We start from the raw sequence: 15,440 nt of genomic DNA, 5'->3' as shown, positions 1-15,440 counted from the left end.
CCTCGACGGGCGCAGCCGCTGACGGCCGCGCCGGGAGGAGCAGGGGGCACCGCCAGGACCACCTCCCACAGCCGTCCCCGCGCCCGCAGGCAGCTGACGCCCCCCGGTGCGGGAAAAAACAAGCAGCACGTCCCAGGAAGGGCACAACCCGGGAAAACAACCCAGCCACGGGGCGTGCAGCACCGGGCGGACACACCGTCGGCGCGGGAATGCAAGAGGAACGCACGAAGCGCAGGCACCCACCCCGAGACAGAAACTCTCCACGCACACAAGCACGTGCAGGAGGAGGCCTGCGTGTCCCCGAGGGGCGCGGGACACGCAGGTGCGGGCAGGGAGGGACGGGCGGGCGCTGCTGCACCCGCAGCCGGTGCCGCACGCGCCCGCACAAGCAGGAGCACACCCGGGTACGGAACCCGCCCCGAGCAGGTGGGGGAGGCGGGAGGCGGAAGAGGAAGAGGAGGAGAAGGAAAAGGAAGGGGGGAGGCGGGGCAGTCACCACCCCCCGGAGGCCTGGGGCTGTTCCCCGGCTGCTGCGGGGGTCGGGGACGCTGGCCCGGCCGTGCTCGGCCCGGCCCGCCTCGCCTCGGGTCCGCTGGGCCCGGCCCGGTCCGGCCCGGCCGGCAGGTAGGGAGGGAGGAGCTGCCCGGCGCGGGGGAGGGCGCTGCGGGCCGGGCCGGGGAGGCCCAGCGGGTTGCGGGGCCGGCCCCGCCGAGAGCCGCGGTGACGGTGACACAGGCGGGCTCCCCGCCACGCACACCGGGAACAGCGACACAGCAGGGCAGGGGCACAGCCCAGCCCCGCGCTGACCCGCCCAGAACGCGAAACCCGCGTCTTCTCAGCCCGCGTCGACGTGAGGCAGCGCAGGAGAACCCCGGGCAGCAGCACCTGCAAGGTGCAAAACATCTCCCCGCACTCGTGGGTGGAGCTGGAAGTATATACGCATGAGTGGGATCGGGAGAATCACGCATACGTGTGACTCGATGCGGGGGTACATGGCGAGTGCGGAGCAGCTGCTGGGGCTGCGGGTCCCGCTCTGTGCTCAGCCCAGACCCGCGGCCCTGCCAGCACGGGCCGTGTCGCTGGGGGAGGCGCAGACAGCCAAACACGCTCGTGTGACTTAAGTTTTCTATAAAAAGGGTCGTTTTCTATAAAAAGGGTCGTTTTCTTTCTCATACAGTTAAGGCAGGATATCTTAGGTTTAAATAGCAACAGAGAATGAAGGAGAATAAAGGGAAAACCTTGTATTTAGCAGAGCAAGACTTAACATTTCTTTAAAATAGACTTATTCTATTGCTGTAATACTGTTACTTAGTTTTGGAAGTCAGTAACTGACAAAGGCAAGCCAGGCTCCTCTGAATGCCAGGTAAACTTAATTACAGTCTTCTGTAATGCACCAGGGATAATACTTAAGATTACAGTCTGTAAGTCTGCAGTGCACAATCTGCAGCAGCTTTATGAAACCATTTTAAAAATAAGGACTTCTTGGGTTTTGGGTGACTGCACCGATGAGGTGCAAAGATATTTGTGTGTTGGCAATTGGTGTTTAGTCCCCATTTTTAGCCTAAGCTTGTTCATAGGGAGGCAGTTTCACTTGTTTATGGGCCAAGACTGCTTATATAGAATTGTAAATAGTTCTTATCCTTGCTGCTTGTTGGTACCTTCATGTATATGCAGGTACATGGATACTTGTTTGCACATACACTGAAGCTCTGGAACAGCCTGCCCAGGGAAATAAGTGGTGGTCACCATCTTTGGAGACATTTAAAAGATGTGTAGTTGTGGTGCTTAGGGCTGGGCAGTGCTGGGTTAATGGTTGGACCTGATGATCTTGAAGGTCTTTTCCAACCAAAACAATTCTGACTCCATATATATATATATGTATGCATATATAGATTATAGAGTAGAATCACATTCCTTCATAGGCAAAATAAGTCACACTCTTGGCAACTCCTCTGCTATGGCACATTTTTCATTTCCAGTATAATCTTTGGCTTTCCCTGTACTTGCTGCTTTTTAAATATGGAATACCCAAACTGCAGATAATACTTCAGTATGCTCTTCACCTGTAAAGTATTTGCAGCTGTTAAAAATTGGCTGATTTCTAAAGTTTTGAAGAAAATGCAAGTAACTGTTAAGTGCACTAAAATTGACAGGGGGATTCCATGAACCAAGGAGGAGTGGGGAAAAAATAGAATGGAAGCAATTTCGGTTTCTCTAGTCCTCAAATTTCAAGCACTGGCATATGTTGAAGTTTGTTTTGAAAGTCTGTAGCTTGATAAGTACCATGCCAGGATAGATGTCTGTAACTATTTAAATTTTAATTTGCAAGTTGGGATCTTAGGCATATGAGTGAACTGGAAGTTTTGGATTCTTTGAAAAAGTCCAGGCTCAAATTCTAAAATACTGAAGATAACATCAACTCTTCATAACTCTTGTTCCTCTGTCAGATTTCCTCTCTGGGTTAAAGCCCTCTGTGACTTGATTGCTCATTCTGTGGAGTAACACTATGCATCTTTTTGAAACAGTAGTTTTATGGACTAGGGTTTACTGAGCTGGAGTCAAGTCTTTCTAATATAACTAGATGACTCTTACTGATGGGAGTGACTTGTTTTTTCTTCTTCCCTGCTTCCTCAGAATGACTGCCTTTTGCATGATGAAACTTTTATGTCAAGCAACTAGAAATGAGAATAGACATGCAAAAAGATTCTTTGGTACTCTTCTGACACAAACACCACAAAAGAGGCCCTTTTCTCCATTCTGGATGGTGGTACCTGACCCTAGAAAGTCAGCTGTGTTTGGACTTACTCAGCCATTTTGTACAGCTGAAAAATCTCACACAGAGCCAAAAAAGAAAGCAACATTTGGAAGCGTGGGGCGACGAATTCCCTACCGGATTTTGCACGTAATCAACCAGGATGGAGAGAGCTTAGGAAACATGCACCGAGCAGAGGCACTCAAACTTATGGATCAACATGACCTGAAACTAGTTCTCCTTCATGAGAATGTAGAACCTCCTGTATACAGACTAATGACTGGGCAGCAGATTCACGAAGAACAGCTTAAACGGGCAGAGAAGAAAAAAGGAAGTCCAAAACCAGGTATGTATGTTGTTTACACTGCAACACTGAGTACTTTGGAAAATGCTGCATTAAAAGTGGTTTCAGGAGATTAAATCCTCTTACTTGCATTTGTGTAAATCCAAATCAGTGTCACTGCAGTCCACGCTATTAAGGATTTTCAGTGGTGAAAATAAAATTTTGGATTATTCTAGTCTTCTTTCACAGAGAAGCCTTCTATTGCCTTCTTGGGATTTACTATTTTTGTATCTTCTGGCTTTAAAAAAAATCTTATTAAAGTGAGTATAACTAGACTCTGGTTCCATAAGACTCACTGAATTTCTGTTTTTACTAAGGCATGAAGTGACTGGCATTTTTTACAAACTGAACACCAGATACACCAATACATAATTTAGTCACCAGTAGTCATGAAATATTCTATTCCTAGCTTGCTGCTATATGACAAAGTCTGAACCTATTTCTTCTACAGTTTTTTTCATTATTGAATACTTTTCCATGGTTTGTGTTGTTTTTTAAGTCAGCCTACTCCAGGAGTTTAACAAACTGAGTTTGGCAAAGAGGTTTTAGAAAAGGCATCTGACCTTGTATCCTCTTTTCTTACCCTCAGGCTAACAAAGGTATCTGTGCCTTGGGTAGAGTTCTGATTTTAGAGAGCAGCACAATTGTGGTTGCAAGTTTTTCTGTTCAAGAAACTGCAAAAACATTATTCAAATTTTAACTACTTTAGACAATCTTTTAAGGGGGAAGAGAGCACAAGTTATTCAAATACATTACAAGGCATCATACTTCCAGTTTAATATAGCATTTCACCATTGAGGCAACTGGGCTCAAGGTGAAGAGCTATCTAACTTCAGAGCTTCTACATTAAGCTACATTATGTGCAGAATGCAGGAATTTGCACACCAAGTCTGTAATTCCAGATGCAGTGCTTCCCTGTTTATTTTTGATGGACCTGCATTGTGGGTGTTGTGAACAAAACTGTAATTAAAATAAAAATACTCTAAGCCTCTGACCCTGAAGACACTTCCCTGCAAGCCTCAAACATGCACGCAGTCTCCCAATCATGGCAGTGAGAGAAATCAAGCAGCCACCTTCTAAGGTGAGACTGGTGCATGCTGAGACTGTGACACTGTGATGCTCTGTGTATGAGACAGCAGCATGAGGGAAGGGAGCTGGGCAGGCAAAGCATCATAGACTGTTGAAAGAGAGGAACTGATACAACTTGGTCAGATGTTAAGCCAACAGTTTTAGTTCTGTTTTAAACAGGAATGGTTCAGAAGGAGTTATCCTTTTCTTCAGCTATTGCCAAGAATGACTTAGAAACCAAGACTAAACAGATAGCACAGTGGATTGAAAAGAAATACCATGTTAAAATTACCATCCGGCAAGCAAAAGATAGCAATACAGACATGGTAAGTGGATTCCTTGGAAGTTGGACCAATCAGTTTAATTAAATAGCTGTGCTTGTATTAACTTCCCCTACTCAGTACTGCCACAAAACAAAGGTCTAGGTCCCATTAAAGTAATGGTTGCCCCAGCAGAAGCTTATTAACTGCCCCACCTTATTAACTGGGCTGGTGAAATTTTCCTGTCTATGCCTTAAGCCAGCTCACTCATTGAAGAGTTCTAACAGTAAGGTTTAAAAAAATTCTGCTATATGATTTCAATAACCAAACTGTGCTTCTGAAGATGCATTTGTACAACTGTGGCTAAGGTTAGTTTTCCACTGCTGTGTGGAAAACTACTGTAATGATGTTCCAAGACTGGCAAAGTAAACCTGTAAAAATGTTGGGGAGCTGGTGGCAACTTACAGTATAATTACAGGGCCTTGAGACTTGTATTCATTATTAAAAACCCATTTGTGCAAATGACAAAGATTCCATGTAAGATTTTTGTGGTTTTTTTTTTTCCTTTTATGCATGTAATGAATTAGGTTTCTTTGATGATTCTGTCTACTAAATTGCTGAAAAAAAATTGTGATACCACTTAATCCAAAAGGAACTGAGTTGACTAGGAAAGGGTAGCAAGAGAAGGAACTGGATATGAGAGGGAGCAGAACATTTCCTGATACATTCTAGATTAGGGTTGTCTTTAAATTTACAAGCTTAATTATTAACTTAAAGAGTTCAGTTTCTTATATGAATGCACAATTCGTTACTATCACTTTCTGCTAACCTTAGAACAATACTGCCCCTGGAGAGGAAAGCCCCATAATAATATGCTCAGATCTAGTGGAAGAGGAGGGTGGGGAGGAGACAGATGCAGTTGCCATCACTTTCATGGATAACTTTAGAGAGCAAAACAGGATGAGTCAGGAAGTCAACCTACATGTTAGGAAATGGCTTGATGCCAAGGGTGAATTTTCTAAACCTGTTTATGAGTAAAGAGCTAGGAAAGGACAAACTAAGCTGCTCAACCCAGGACTAACAACTAGCTGGTTTCAGCTAATAGCTACACCACAAGCAGAAAATAAGTGTCACTACAGAACAGCCTGAAATATTTATCTACCTGTGTTTGTGCCTTTAGTTCCTGTTTTTCTCCTTCTTTTCAGTTCGTGCTTTTTGATCAGATTTTAGAGACTGTCTCCGAGAAAGCCACTTACCTTTCCAAGCCAAAAATTACCAGAGAAGGAGTAAGTACCTGTATTTTGAGACACATGTCTGAAAAAGAGTTGAAAGCATCCCAGAAAATGGAAAAACAGAAAACCAGTACAGCAAAGAAAGAAAATGAAGATCTGAAGTCAAGTGAGTTGCCTCATTGATTTTATGAAAAGCTGTAAACAATGTCTCATGAAAATAAAATACTATAAACTTAATATAAGTTCATGTTGATCTTTGCACTGCTTATTCCATGAAGAAAGTTGTCTCAGTTAACCTCTACTGCAGAGTCAGAATTTCAACAGCTGGTATTTCATTTTCCTTGCGCTTGCCTATTATCTTGCTTTCTGTCACCACCACATCCCTTCTTGTCTGTGTTTTAGGAGGAATGTAGCCACTCAGACGAGAGGCCAAGCTCCTCTTGGGACGGGAACGCTTTGCCTGGCAGAAATAAATCCAGAATAAGCAACTTAACACATAAATGGAGCAAAGACTACTGAGGGGGGGAAGGAGAAGAAATCAATTAGTAGGCCAGCACTGCATTATTTAAAGGAGCTTCAGGAATTAAGAATCTCCCAAATTAAGTAGACAACTGGCCTGTTTTCCTGCTTGAAGTTACATTCTCAACCACTTAATTTTTACCCTCCTCTGAAGTGACAGGGCATAGTGGAGAGGACTTTTTCAAGAGTGTAACTTACTTTCAAGTTCAGCTTTCTCTTTTCAGGATCATGAACAATTGCGTGCCTTGCTAGGCTCTGCTACAGTTACAAAGAGCAGGAAAAAGAAACAAGGTTATATTTAGCATTTCAAACGGTGTGATTCACATCAGGACAATATAAAAAATACATACCTTCATTGCAAACACTCTTCCACAGCCTGGATAATCACAAGAGAATGGTTTTTTCTCCTCATGAAAGGAGAGAATATGGCTTTGAAGGTTAAATACAGTTGTGTAAGTTCTTCCACATCCGTCTCTTGGGCATCGGAAGACTTCCCTCTCTACCACATGTGTTTTTTTATGCTGCTTGAGGTAATCTTTCCTTTTAAAAGTTTTGTAACACTCGCTGCAAACTAGTGGCTCTGAGTGGGAGACAAGGCAGAGTATAAATTAACAGCTTCTGACAGGACCTCAGAACCAAACCCTAATAGTCTTCTAGAACAATGCCAAAACTCACATGAAGTGCAAGGAACTGGAAGAAAATAATGCAGAATGAGTTATCCAGATCTGAAATCCTACCTTACACAATTTCTTGTTAACTGGTTCACAAAGCAAAGTTAGTATGATGAGTAGTATTCTGAGTTAAAGGTCTAGCCAGAGTGATAATCGTGTTACCAATACAGTGTTAGTGAACAGGTTTGTCTAGACACAGTGAGAAGTTGATGAACTAACTCAGCAAGGACTCCTCTTCAGATTAGCAGTTTGTTTCCTATTTGTATCAGAAGTTAAGTTTCACTTGCTAAAGCATTTGAATTTTACCTGGATGACTTTCTTTATTGTGCTTCAGAAGCTCTGTCCAAGTTTTTCCAGTATACGAGCAGTTTTCTTTCTGACACGCGTAGCCTGTTGGACAGGACAGATGTTTACAATCAGAAAGGTTCTGGCAAACACAGTCCAGTTTTACAAGGAGGAACTCCTCTTATAGCATTTAAAAATTAAGGGCCAGTATTGCTCCTCTCCACCCTTACTGCATCCTGATGGGACTTGAGGCAAACACAAATTACAACATGAGAAAATTCTAAAAGGTTTAAAGAAGAAACCTTGTATCACTGACATAAGTTGTCTAGAGAGGCTATGGAATCCTGCTCCTGGAAACATTCAGAACTTGACTGGATGCAACCCTCATCAACCTGGTCTAACTGACCTCACCTTGAGCTGAGTTGGACCAGATGACTTCCAGAGGTCCATTCCAACCTAAATGGTTTTATGAAACTCTACCTCTCCTTGCTTCAGTAAAACTACTTCCTCAGCAGCCATACACTTTCACCCAAATAAATGAAAATAACTGTAATTATATATGTTATTTCTACAACAATATTTGTATTACATATTAAAAAAACAAGATCTTGGCCATACAGTAATATTCCATCAAGTCTAAAGAGACTCTACCATTTTATCAAGCAGCCAGGATAGTTTTTAAATGAACCACAGAAAGTCAATACTATTTAAATCCCATGACTAGAAAGGTCAAACAACTACGAACCAGTCTCTGTCTTAAGAAAGGAATGCAGTACAAATCACAATTTTCTGGATACTTTTTCTAGTCCCTCAGGTTTGTTTAGTTTTGGTTCTGTTTTATTCTAGCACTGTAAAGCAGGTTAGCTATCAATAGTACTGAAAGAATGGATAGGAGTGTAGCAGGATTAGCCCAAACATACACCCCTCCTGATCTACCTTTCACACAGGCACATTAACACCTGTAAAAATGCAAACTTACATGGTTTTGCCAAGGCTTCATAAGAAAACTGTGGTGGAACTGGCAGCTGATCCTAGCCTCTGGAGGTCTTGGCTATTGCCTGAACCAATAGCCCATCTTCAGAAGATGGATTATTGACAAGGAAGCACACTAAGAAGGAATCCTGAGCTCTGTTCAGCCTGCCACAAGTACATGGTAACTGAACGTTGCACTGTCTTGCAACTGTATCCCTTTTGACTATTCAAAACTGGCGTTCTTGTTTTTCCTGGATCACTTGGCCCAGAAGACTTCCATGTCTGTCATGTATTCCTGCTGTACCACAACAACTCCTTTTCAATTTGCTAAAACATAACTGAAGCAGAAACAAAAACTGCATTACCTTCATGTACCTTCTCATGCCTCTTAAGTTGACTTGGAGTAGAAAAACACTTCCCACATCCTTCATGATTACATCTAGGTACAAAGTACACCAGTTTACTGTCTTTCACTGCATCTGCATATTTTTTGCTCTTTAAGTCAAGAAACATTAAAATAATCAAACTTTCCCCCTGCCTAGAGATTTGTTGTGTCCCCCTACCACCCTGTAAAAGTAAATTCCTTAAGATGTTTCTAATAGAAGACTCTGATCCTCTTGAGAGTTAAAATTATAGCATGATTTCATACAGCATAGATGCTTATAGACTAAGTTAAGCTTTAGCTAAAGCTCAGATCATCCATACACAGTAGGCTCTTCAAACATCAGAGATACAAAGTGGAAGGTTTAAGTGGCTTGTACAGGTCTAGCAGCCAAAGCAGCAGCAGGACACTAACAGTATTTTGTGCCTGTTACCCAGCCCTCCTTGTGCACTCCACTAAAGTGGAACACTCTTGCAAAGTGTGCTCCACCTGCAAGAAATACAAAACCAAACTTTGCTTTCATCAGATCTATACTGATGTGTCACGCAAATCAGGGAGTTGCAATGCACAGCTTCTCAGATTAGTGTCCAAGCCTCTCGCCTCTTTTTTTAAGCTACTACTCACTTCAGCCTTAGCCAAGTCACTGCTTTTTACTGGAAAGCCAAGGTAGCTGCATTTTTTTACTGTACAAGTTCTTAGGCTTGCCTTTCAGAATGTGTGAGCTCAAAACTGGGCTTTTTGTGAAAAAATTTTTGTGAAAAATTTTTCCTGTGAACCTGTAATAAATTCTAAGCAAACATCTGGAATGTTTAAGTTACAGAGCACCAAGACTGCTGCTCAAGAGAGACTTCTGAACAAAGGACTAGTACATGAAATGTATTTGCAGCCAGAACTACAAACTCATGCCATTTAAAAAAAAAAAAAAGCCACATCAAGGAAGAAGTTGAGAAAAGGCATCTGTTTTCATCTACAGTGTTTAAATGGAATTGTAAGTTCATCATTAAAATTTTCCACCTACTTGAAGGGAGGTTCATTGGTGTGGTGACATTGATGAACTTTCAGTTGCTGATGTTTCCTGAAAGACTTGTTGCAGCCTTCAAAGTCGCACTATTTAGGAAATGATGTTATCGTTAGAAGCCCAGTCCACATGTGTCTGGTGAAATCCCAATCACGGTATTTGAACTCATACAATAACAAGTTGAAGTATTTCACTAGATACACAGAAAGGAGCTTGTTTAGCCTCCACTTTACAGTATCAAAGGTAGTTACTCACCACATATTGCTTTTGCTGATTTTCATGCTTGCGCTGAATGTGCTTTTTCAAGTTGGATTTTGTTCCACATTTCTGGTTGCAACCATCAGCTGGGCACCTGCAAATGAACTGCATTTTTTATTATCACTCTCCATGACTTGTTCTCTAACCAGGTACAGAAATCATTGGACAAGAGGAGTACGCAAAGAATAACCAAAACTCACAACCCAAATATAAAAATTTGCTTCAAAACCAGAAACAAGAAGCTAAGTTACAATCAAAAGCCACATGAAAATGTAACAGAAGATATTTTTAATTAAATATCTTTTCCTATTCCCTAATCCATGACACGTAGCTATTAAGGACTTGGTAATAGGAGATAGCTGCCCTTCCTTATTTTAATTCTGTATTCTAGGGATCTGCCCAGATCACTACCAGTCAGGAGGGCGGAGGCTGAGGAGGTTCCCCACACCCTACCCTGTGTGCACGCTGTTCCGGCAGCACTCGGCACGCCGGGGCTAGCGACGCTCCTCACCACCCGCGCACCAGTTTTAACTCCTCTCCCTTTCCACAGCGACAAGCGTCACCCATTTTGAGAAGTAAAGAATTCGGCCCTTACTCGAACGGCTTTTCCCCTGTGTGCGTGAGAAGGTGTCGAGCGCGGTGGAAATCTCTCGTGAAGCTTTTACCGCAGCCTTCGTACTCGCAAACATACGGCCTCTGGAAGAGAGGGACAGCGAGAGCGGTGTCCAGGCACGACGAACCGCCCCTTCGAGGGCTCGGCCGGTCGGGCTGCCTCCAGCGGGGAGACCCAGCGGTGTTTCAGACACAACCCACCAGCCCCCCGCGGTGCCAGGGGTGCCCCAGGCAGGCTGCCCGATCCCCCGAGGCCACCGGCCCCGGCCCGGCCCGCCGGGCTCCTTCGCCACGCATAACCTCCCTGCCCCGCCGACGGGGCGGCCCCAGCGGAAACCCCGCCCCGGCCGCCCGGCTCACCTCGCCCGTGTGCCGGCAGAGGTGCGCGTCCAGCTTCCAGGCCTTGGAGAAGACGGCCTCACAGTCCGGGAAGGAGCAGATGAAAGCGCGGGCGGGGACCACCCTCCCGCCCCCGTCGGCTGCTGCCCCGCTGTCCCGCGCGCTGCCCTCCGCACATTCCCCGACCATGCGGGAGCCCCGCAGCCCGCCCCGAGCGGGAACGCCGCGGCCCGTCCCGGCCGGCAGCGCGGCCCCGGGGCGGGGCCGGGCACGGGCATGCGCGGGGAGCGGAGCGGACCGCGGCGGCTGCGCGTCCCCGCGGCGGCTGCGCGTCCCCGCGGCGGCTGCGCGTCCCCGCGGCGGCTGCGCGTCCCCGCGGCGGCTGCGCGTCCCCGCGGCGGGGGGGGCGGGCGCGGGGCCGCCCGGGCGATTCGCTGCGGGTGGTGAAACATTCAGGGTGAGGCTTGATGGGTCTCTGAGCAACCTGGTCTAGCTAAAGAGGTCCCTGCTCACTGCGGGGTGTTGGGCCGTTAAAGGTCCCTTCCAGCCCAAACATTCTGTGATTTCCAGGTGGGGAGGGACCTTCAAAAAGAGGCTGTGGGAAGGCAGAATTTGTCGCCCTCTACAACTACCTGAGAGATGGTTGTACCCAGGGGGAGGTCGGTCCCTACTCCCAAGTAACGTGCGATAGGACGAGAGGAAACGGCCTCAAGTTGTGCCAGAAAAGGTTTAGATTGGATATTAGGAAAAATTTCTTCACTATAAAGGTTGTCAGGCACTGGAACAGACTGCCCAGGGAGGTGGGGGAGTCACCCTCCCTGGAGATATTTAAAAGATGCTTAAGTGCAGTGTTCAGGGACATGGTTTAGTGGTGGTCTTGGCAGTGCTGTGTTAATGGTTGGACTTAACAGTCTTAACTCTCCAGCCAAAATTCTTCCATGGATCTATGTGCCAGACACAAACCCCTGTTGCTGCCTGGTGCAGAGTCCTCTGACATGCCAGAGGAGAGCCACTTTTGAGGAGATCCAAAATTCTGGGTCCATCCACAGAGCAGCTCTTCTGGGGTTTTGGGGGACAGGGCTCTGCTGCCTCTCCAAGAATCAACACATGGGTTTTGCAGGTGCCAGGTTGCGTCCTGGGGCAAAGTCTTTCCAGGCAGTTTTGGTTTAAGTCCCTGTGTTGCCCAGGGAGAGGATGGGTTTGTGTGGTGCTGGTTAGAGTCAGACACCAGCTTCTGCTGCCTGCTTCCAACTACCTGCCTCAAAATTCAGGCATGTGCAGACCAGATGGACTTGTCTCTGCTGCCCAGGATCCCATAGCAGAGGTGGTCTGTCCCCCTGTCCTGTTGTCATGATTATCTGCCACCCTGTCCAGTCACATCACATCTTGACAAAAGCTGATGCGGGGGGGGGGGGGGGGGGGGGGGCTAGAAAAGGCTGTTGCTCTTAAGCATTTTCACCCTGTGCAGTTACTATAAACAGAAATGAAAGAAGACCAAAATGCAAAAAGCAATTGAGAGAAAACCCCAGAAAGCTGGCTGCTTTCCTTGTTGAGATGAATGTGGATGAGAAGGGTGGGGCTGGGAGAAGGGCCCTGATGGAGACTTGCATTGAGAATGATCAGTGGCAGTGCTTTCTGCATCTACTATATTACTGCTCTAATAATCCCTGCCATTTTTCCCAGCTCTAGACTACTTGCAAGGTTATATGGACCCAAACCCTCCCACTCACTTTTCCTTCTTGCAACAATAATGGCTTTTTTCTCTTCTTCACCAGGGCATGGGCTTTTCCTCTTTTCCCAAATTGCAAGCTTGTCCCATGTCTAAGGGAGAGCAGATGAAGCACGTGTGAATTATGCAAACTGGATGCCAGAGGTGAACTGCAGTTAGGGTAAGGTTTCCTTGATCTCTCTGTTTACAGAATTATAGCTGGCCTGTAATGGTGGCAGTGTCCTCAGGAGCCCTTTCTAGGGATTTCTGGGAACCACAAAAACATGTTAGGAAGAGGATGGAGTTAATCAGTTGGGCTTTCCTGCTGCTATATTCAGCCTAGCAAGCTGCATCCAACAGATGTTTCTGCTTTTAGGCCACAAGGAACTTTATTGACTGGCTTTCCCTGTGTTCAAGAAGCATGTAAAGCTATCAAAGACTTGTTCTCCATAAGAGCATTTTCTGGTCAGGTGATGTTTTTCTGTCTCTGCTATAGTGGATTTGAATGAATCTCTCAGTAGGCTGATCCTCCAAGGGAGGAAATAGAAGAAATCTGCATTACGTGATTTTTTTCTCCTGCCTGCAGGAGACACAGGCTGTGAGTGATGGTGAAGTTACATAGCAGAGCTGTGCCAAGCAGTGCCCAGAGCCCTCTTCTCCCCATCAACCCTCCCATCGGCTATCCTGACCTGCCTATTTTAAATAAAATTTCCTGCATGTTATACAAGCCGAATTAGAGCCTGGTCCCAGGTTCCTTACACTATTTGAAGCCAGTTAATATCACTGCCTGGGTCTTGTATCTCTACCTGTCTCCCATGGCTTGCATGACAAGAAGAGAAACCTGACTGTGTGAGCACTCATGTGAGCTGGATCCACCAAAGCCCTTTCCAGATGCAATGGGGGCAAGGAAGGCTTGGGCACAGCCCCTATGTGGGGGACCTCTCTCCTGGAAAACACCTCCTGCCCCAGTTCCTGCCCCTGCCTCACTGTCTTTGCCCTGAGGGATTTACTTACTCAAGCATTCAGCTCACCCAGCTGTTGGACAGGATCAGACAAGACCAGGTTAACACAAACCAGCCCTGATTCACCATTTCACTGTAGTCCCTTGAAGGGAGCAAAGTCTCAGTCCCCCAGGACAACTCCAGGAAGGAGCTGCCTGCCTGAAGGATGCTGATGGGGTTATCAGTCCTTCCTGGCTCACAGCAGAGCCGAATTTCAGAAGGGACAAAACACCCAGCATTGTGTCTGCCCTGCAAATGGTGCCTTTCCTAATCAGTCACAACTATTTGTGCTCGCAGCACTGGCCTCTCTAGGCATCACATTACATGGGTCAGTAAAGACAGTAGTTAGCTATCTGACCAAAACTGCAGGTGCAAAATCATGCCTGCAGCTATCTGGGGCCATAAAACCAAGACATCCTCCAAAGGCAGGTTGCAACAGAAGCTGCCATATGTAGCCATACAAGTCCTTCCTCTCCTGATGAGCCTCACAAGGCACTTCTCCAGCATGTAGTCTGTTCACTTGGAAGAAAGAGAAATGCAATTTCACCCATCCTCTCCTGGCAGCAATGGCTAGGAGGGATGGTTATTTTAGTGGTGTTATTGTAGTAATTTCTGCTTCATCAGACAGAATTATTATTCTGTCAGTAATGTGTTAGATAGCAACACTTGTATCAAATGACTAACCAAGCAAATTGGCCTCCTTTCCCACCGTGGTCACTAGCCTCTCCGCTGGTATCATTTGTGCTGCTGAAGTTGTGATCTTGCAAATGCTTCTGCAAGTAGTTGTTATTACACGGGTTGTTTCCTTGAAGTGCAGAGGCTGCTGATATGAGGAAGAGATGCCAGACTCGTTCCCCAGGGCCTCAAATCCTTTTGAAATCAGTGGAAAGATGCTCCTAGTCTTTCATGGCTTTGGATTATATTCTCAGATAGTAACTTTTTCCAGGCAGGAATTTTGCTTCAAACATCTCTCAAATACACTGGAGAGATCTGGCAGCTGATAAAATACTCAGCCTTAAGGCAATACTGCCAGTGGAGCCCCTGAATATATTGTATTTTTTTTTCAATATAGTTTTTCTTCTGGGGAAAGGAACAATCTGATACTTTTTCTTTTCCAGATTCAGACCCACGGTAGCTTTTTAGTTACTAAGAGACATGCAAAACCTGAAAATGTGGCTTTAAGCATAAAGGTTTGAGGCTGCAGGCATCCAGAGGGCTTCAGTGCCCTCTGCACAGCCAGGGTGTGCTGTCCCATCCAGCTCCCCTGTGCTCTTCCTGCGCATATTCCTGTAGCAACCTCCCCTCCTTTAAACACCAACGTGGGCAGAGCTGCAGGCTCTGCTCCAGCCAGCACAGCTGCCTGCCTGCTCCACCTCACACAAGCCAAAATCCCAGGAGAGTGCCCCCTGCCATTATGGGCTAAACAATACGATGGCTTCCCTGCAAACCTCATGGTCCCCATTGCCCCAAACCTTCCCCGGGCTGCTGTGCCCGGGCTGTGGCAGTGAGCTCCCTGTCCCTGAGGAACATCTTCAAAAAGTAAATTTGTGCCTTAACACTGCAGCCCTCAAGAAGTTGCAGCACAGAAGCTGGTCCCACATGTTGAGTGTTGATGGGATGGCAGCTGCTGGCATGGGTGCAGCATCCCTTGGGCAGGGGCCAGGTGACCCTGAGGGTGGCCGGAGGTGAACAAGGAGTCTGGAAAACATCGTCCCACCAACTTGAGTAATCTTAGGTGTGTGCTGGCTTCTGCCTAATGAAGGACAAAGAAAAGGAAGTTCCTGGCTCTTCACCAGTTTGCACCCAAGTTAAAAACTCAGCAGCCAGCCAAATTCATCCCTTTTTAGTTCAAATCTGCACAGAGGCTGGAGTGCAATACCTGCTGAAGGAGTCTGCGGTGAAAAGCCAGAATTTGTCCCAGAGGTGACAATCTCATACAAATCTCAAACCATGAGGTTTCTCCTACCATGTTCATTTTATTCAGGGATGTTAGCAAGATGATAATGAAAACCATCACAAA

General features: G+C 46.2%; 2 protein-coding genes across 5 annotated transcripts; one reads left to right on the top strand and one right to left on the bottom strand.

Moving 5' to 3' along the window:
- The first annotated feature begins 478 nt into the window (after positions 1 to 478).
- Positions 479 to 5,897, top strand: MTIF3 (mitochondrial translational initiation factor 3). Of its 3 annotated transcripts, none has more exons than XM_051607997.1 (4): positions 479 to 624; positions 2,635 to 3,098; positions 4,377 to 4,489; positions 5,629 to 5,897. In XM_051607997.1, the coding sequence occupies exons 2-4, from the start codon at positions 2,636 to 2,638 to the stop codon at positions 5,836 to 5,838; spliced, it is 786 nt and encodes a 261-aa protein (XP_051463957.1). In that variant the 5' UTR covers positions 479 to 624; position 2,635; the 3' UTR covers positions 5,839 to 5,897. The 3 variants fall into 3 exon arrangements, with proteins under 3 accessions (XP_051463957.1, XP_051463955.1, XP_051463956.1); XM_051607995.1 differs by having other exon boundaries at positions 4,344 to 4,489; XM_051607996.1 differs by lacking the exon at positions 479 to 624 and adding an exon at positions 659 to 892 and having other exon boundaries at positions 4,344 to 4,489.
- On the bottom strand, positions 5,823 to 10,961 carry GTF3A (general transcription factor IIIA). Of its 2 annotated transcripts, none has more exons than XM_051607993.1 (9): positions 10,733 to 10,961; positions 10,356 to 10,456; positions 9,758 to 9,854; positions 9,503 to 9,591; positions 8,468 to 8,541; positions 7,152 to 7,235; positions 6,525 to 6,754; positions 6,373 to 6,432; positions 5,823 to 6,115 (listed from the first exon to the last, which is right to left on the bottom strand). In XM_051607993.1, exons 1-9 carry the CDS (start codon positions 10,898 to 10,900, stop codon positions 5,954 to 5,956), a joined length of 1,065 nt encoding a protein of 354 aa, XP_051463953.1. In that variant the 5' UTR covers positions 10,901 to 10,961; the 3' UTR covers positions 5,823 to 5,953. The 2 variants fall into 2 exon arrangements, with proteins under 2 accessions (XP_051463953.1, XP_051463954.1); XM_051607994.1 differs by having other exon boundaries at positions 6,373 to 6,429.
- Positions 10,962 to 15,440: the final 4,479 nt, after the last annotated feature.

Source organism: Apus apus, chromosome 1 (genome assembly GCF_020740795.1).
Source record: "Apus apus isolate bApuApu2 chromosome 1, bApuApu2.pri.cur, whole genome shotgun sequence".
Classification (NCBI taxonomy): Eukaryota; Metazoa; Chordata; class Aves; order Apodiformes; family Apodidae; genus Apus; species Apus apus.
This window is presented reverse-complemented; position numbering and strand designations above follow the sequence as displayed.

What these genes read in the sequence shown, in the direction of transcription:
- MTIF3 (XM_051607995.1), top strand. Translation starts at nt 2,636, where the DNA reads ATGACTGCCTTTTGCATGATGAAACTTTTATGTCAAGCAACTAGAAAT. An exon ending in AAAAGGAAGTCCAAAACCAG is followed by an intron (nt 3,099 to 4,343) that starts GTATGTATGTTG and finishes TGTTTTAAACAG; the next exon opens with GAATGGTTCAGAAGGAGTTA. An exon ending in AAGATAGCAATACAGACATG is followed by an intron (nt 4,490 to 5,628) that starts GTAAGTGGATTC and finishes CCTTCTTTTCAG; the next exon opens with TTCGTGCTTTTTGATCAGAT.
- GTF3A (XM_051607993.1), bottom strand. Translation starts at nt 10,900, where the DNA reads ATGGTCGGGGAATGTGCGGAGGGCAGCGCGCGGGACAGCGGGGCAGCA. An exon ending in ACCAATGAACCTCCCTTCAA is followed by an intron (nt 8,542 to 9,502) that starts GTAGGTGGAAAA and finishes CTTTGTACCTAG; the next exon opens with ATGTAATCATGAAGGATGTG. An exon ending in AGAGAAAGCTGAACTTGAAA is followed by an intron (nt 6,116 to 6,372) that starts GTAAGTTACACT and finishes TATTTCTGCCAG; the next exon opens with GCAAAGCGTTCCCGTCCCAA.